Source organism: Nematolebias whitei, chromosome 4 (genome assembly GCF_014905685.2).
Source record: "Nematolebias whitei isolate Nwh7 chromosome 4, NemWhi1, whole genome shotgun sequence".
In the NCBI taxonomy this organism is placed as follows: domain Eukaryota; kingdom Metazoa; phylum Chordata; class Actinopteri; order Cyprinodontiformes; family Rivulidae; genus Nematolebias; species Nematolebias whitei.
In genome coordinates this window covers 20,795,721-20,799,068 of record NC_056501.1, presented here as the reverse complement: position 1 = coordinate 20,799,068, position 3,348 = coordinate 20,795,721, and the positions used below count along the sequence as shown (strand labels likewise).

The 3,348-nt window shown below is 39.2% G+C and overlaps 1 protein-coding gene across 1 annotated transcript in view; it reads left to right on the top strand.

The window, feature by feature from the left end:
• The first annotated feature begins 1,659 nt into the window (after nt 1-1,659).
• The window catches only part of LOC119408721 (protocadherin beta-15-like), a 3,882-nt gene continuing 2,193 nt past the window's right edge, over nt 1,660-3,348 (top strand). The window contains exon 1 of the mRNA XM_037675561.1: nt 1,660-3,339. Within this exon, the coding sequence (XP_037531489.1) occupies nt 1,706-3,339 (1,634 nt within the window). The 5' untranslated portion in view covers nt 1,660-1,705. The remainder of the gene's footprint in view (nt 3,340-3,348) is intronic.

Genomic DNA, 3,348 nt, shown 5'->3' with positions numbered 1-3,348 from the left:
GGATAGCGGTTTTCTGATTTAAGTAGGAAAACATTAACTTTTTTTTTATATAAAAGTGAATATATTGGTTCCAGCACACATAGTTATCTCCAACAATGTTTTATTCTTATAAAACATTTAAGTGTAGAGCGGCATGGTGTTAGATCGCATGGTGTCAGTGTGATACTGGAGTAAAACTTCCCTCTCTGTCCCTGCGGTCCCACCTCTTCATAGCGGTCTCTTCATACTTGAAGCGATCATTGTTGCAGTCTTAGCGCAGCCTGCATGTTCTCCGTGTTTTATTGTGAGCAGACGGTCAGCAGTAAGATCTGTAAACAGAAGTGGATGCATCTAAACAGACTGTGTTTTGTGGAGCTAGGGAATAATCCACGGCGCACATGATGCCTTTGTGATGGATTTACGGAAGCGCTCGGAAATGAGGATGGAACAAAGAATATAATATAATATAAATTCATTATTTGTACATCTTTAAATATCTGGGTGGCTGTGGCTGAGAGGTTAGAGCAATTGTCCTACGATGCGAGAGTTGGGTGTTCAAATCTACCAGCAGTCACATGCCGAAGTGTCTCTGGGCAAGACACTGACCCCCTCATAGCCTCTGATGTGTGTTCCATCGGTGTTTGAATGTGATAAAGCTCTGATTAGTCTTGTTAGAATGATTTGTTCAATCAGCTTTGTAGAGATCTAATAAAGTGCTGTATGAATGGGTAAATGAGGACACAGACTGTAGTGTAAAGCACTTTGAGTGTTTTGAATTAAGATAGAAAGGCGCTATACAAGTACAGTCAATTTACCATTTACCATTTAAATCCTTAGGTTTGCACTTTCCCCCCTATTTTCTTGTAGGCTACGTCTAAATGCTGATGTTGTGACAGCTGTACCATAGTTTCACGGTCGCATATTGTCTTTTAATGTCTCACAAAAAATATATTATCTTGTCTGCACTTACTTTTGGATTTTAAAAATCTTGATCATATTTTTAGGAGGTCATTACCATACATGAAAAACAAAACAACAGATACACATGCAGCATAAATATTGCTGAACTTAAATTGACCTTGAAATGGGGGGGGGGGGGGGGATGGCATGCTTTATGAAATTGAATATTAAAAACAATAATAATACATACAAATATTTATGATTAATTTGAAGAAATTTGCTTTTTTTCACATTTAGTTCTTAGACTTTTTTTTTTCCTGAACAATGAATTATTCTATTATAATTTATAAATACCTCCATGCTATTTTATTTTTATTGTTTTATGTTGGTGTTTTTTATTGAATGACATTGAGGTTAAGTTCCAAGCTTTTTTTTTTTTTTACGAGTTTCATTATCACTGAATTTGGAAGCATTCATCATCACATGTTCTCAAAGAAAACAACAGTGTATTTAAATTTATAAATAATTGTCTATAAGTATTTTTGTTTACGCTTTGCACTGGTTGTAGTTAGGATTCCCATCGCCCGGTGTCACTATGGTAAAATAAACATCTGCACTGGTCTCTGAACGGATGCTGTTAGTCTTTACTTGATGCAGGGGTGTTCAGCATCGAGCTGCCTTTGAGATTTTTAATTTGTATTTTCTGCTTGACTATTGCCACTACCAACACATGATGAATTTTTTCCTCAATAGAAACTATTTGATTCTTGTTTTATGGTGGATTTATTGTCTCTAAGGAGGATTATAGCTGCGTTGTTTTGTAACCATGGAACAAAGAAGAGCCGAAGCGTGCGGGCAGAGACGATGTTTTCTTGGATGTGCGCTCGCGGTGCTTCTTTGTCGAGCTGCTTTTGCACAAATACGATATTCAATTTCAGAAGAGGTCAACGAAGGAGTTGCTGTCGGGAACATAGCGAAGGATTTGGGTTTAGAAAAAAGCACGCTGACAGAAAGGAAATACAGGATAGTGTCTGGTGGTGCGTCTCCTCCTTTTCACGTTAACCAAAACGACGGTGTTCTTTACGTAAGCCGACACATCGACAGGGAAGAACTGTGCGAGCACAGCACGTCGTGCGTATTAAACCTCAAAACCGTGCTTGAGAACCCGCTGGAGATCCACTATGTCGCTGTCCAGGTGCTGGATTTAAATGACCATTCTCCCAGTTTCCCAGATAAAGAAAAAACGTTGGAGATTTCCGAGTCCGCGCTACCCGGAGTGCGCATCCCGCTCCCCCCAGCACGAGATCCAGACGTCGGACCTTTCTCCGTCCAGCATTATAAACTCAGCTCCAGTGATCACTTTCGTTTGGAGGTTAAGGACAAAGGGGAAGATGGGAAGATACCCATTTTAACTGTGCTTAAGTCTTTGGACAGAGAGGCGCAGATACGTCACTCATTAGTGCTGACGGCGCTGGATGGAGGGAAACCGCCCAAATCCGGAGAAATGCAGATTATAATAAATGTTTTGGACATAAATGATAACGCCCCTATTTTCTCCCAAGATGAATATTCGGTGATGATCGATGAAAATGCACCAATAGGTACTTTAGTTTTACAGCTAAACGCAACTGATTTAGATGAAGGTCCGAACGGAGAGGTGGTTTACTCATTCAGCAGTATGGTTAATGAAAAAATATTAAAGTTGTTTGACATAAATCCGACAACTGGTGAGATAACTGTAAAAGGCAACATCGATTTTGAAGGAAGGGACAGATATGAAATAGAAATTCAGGCCTCAGACAGAGGTCTATCTCCTTTATCTACACAGAAAAGTGTGGTAATTAAAATAGTTGACGTGAATGATAACGCTCCTGAGATTGAAGTGACGTCATTTTCCAGCTCGATTCCTGAAGATTCGAGACCAGGAACTACAGTCGCTCTGATCAGTGTTAATGACCTGGACTCTGGTCTGAATGGAAAAGTTATTTGCTCGATAAGTGATGACGTAACTTTTTCTTTAGCTCCATCCTTACAAGACAAAATGTTTTCTTTAGTTATCAAATCCCTTCTGGACAGAGAGAAACAGTCAAATTATGTCATAACAGTAGTTGCTAAAGATGCAGGTCAGCCTTCACTGTTATCTGAGAAGACAATCAACATGGTGGTGTCAGATGTAAATGACAACAGACCAGAGTTTTTAATGAGCCCATATACTTTTTATATCAAAGAAAACAACGATCCAGGAGCTTCAGTGTTTTCTGTTAAAGCATATGATCAAGATGAAAATGAGAATGCTCATATTTCATATCTTATTAAAAGAGATGGAAGTGAGGAGAGAACATTAGCCTCATTCTTAAACATAAACTCAGAGACTGGAGACATTGTTGCGCTGAAGAGTTTTGACTTTGAGATTCTGAAAACCTTCCATTTCCAAGTTGTGGCCACAGATTCTGGAGCTCCGTCTCTGAG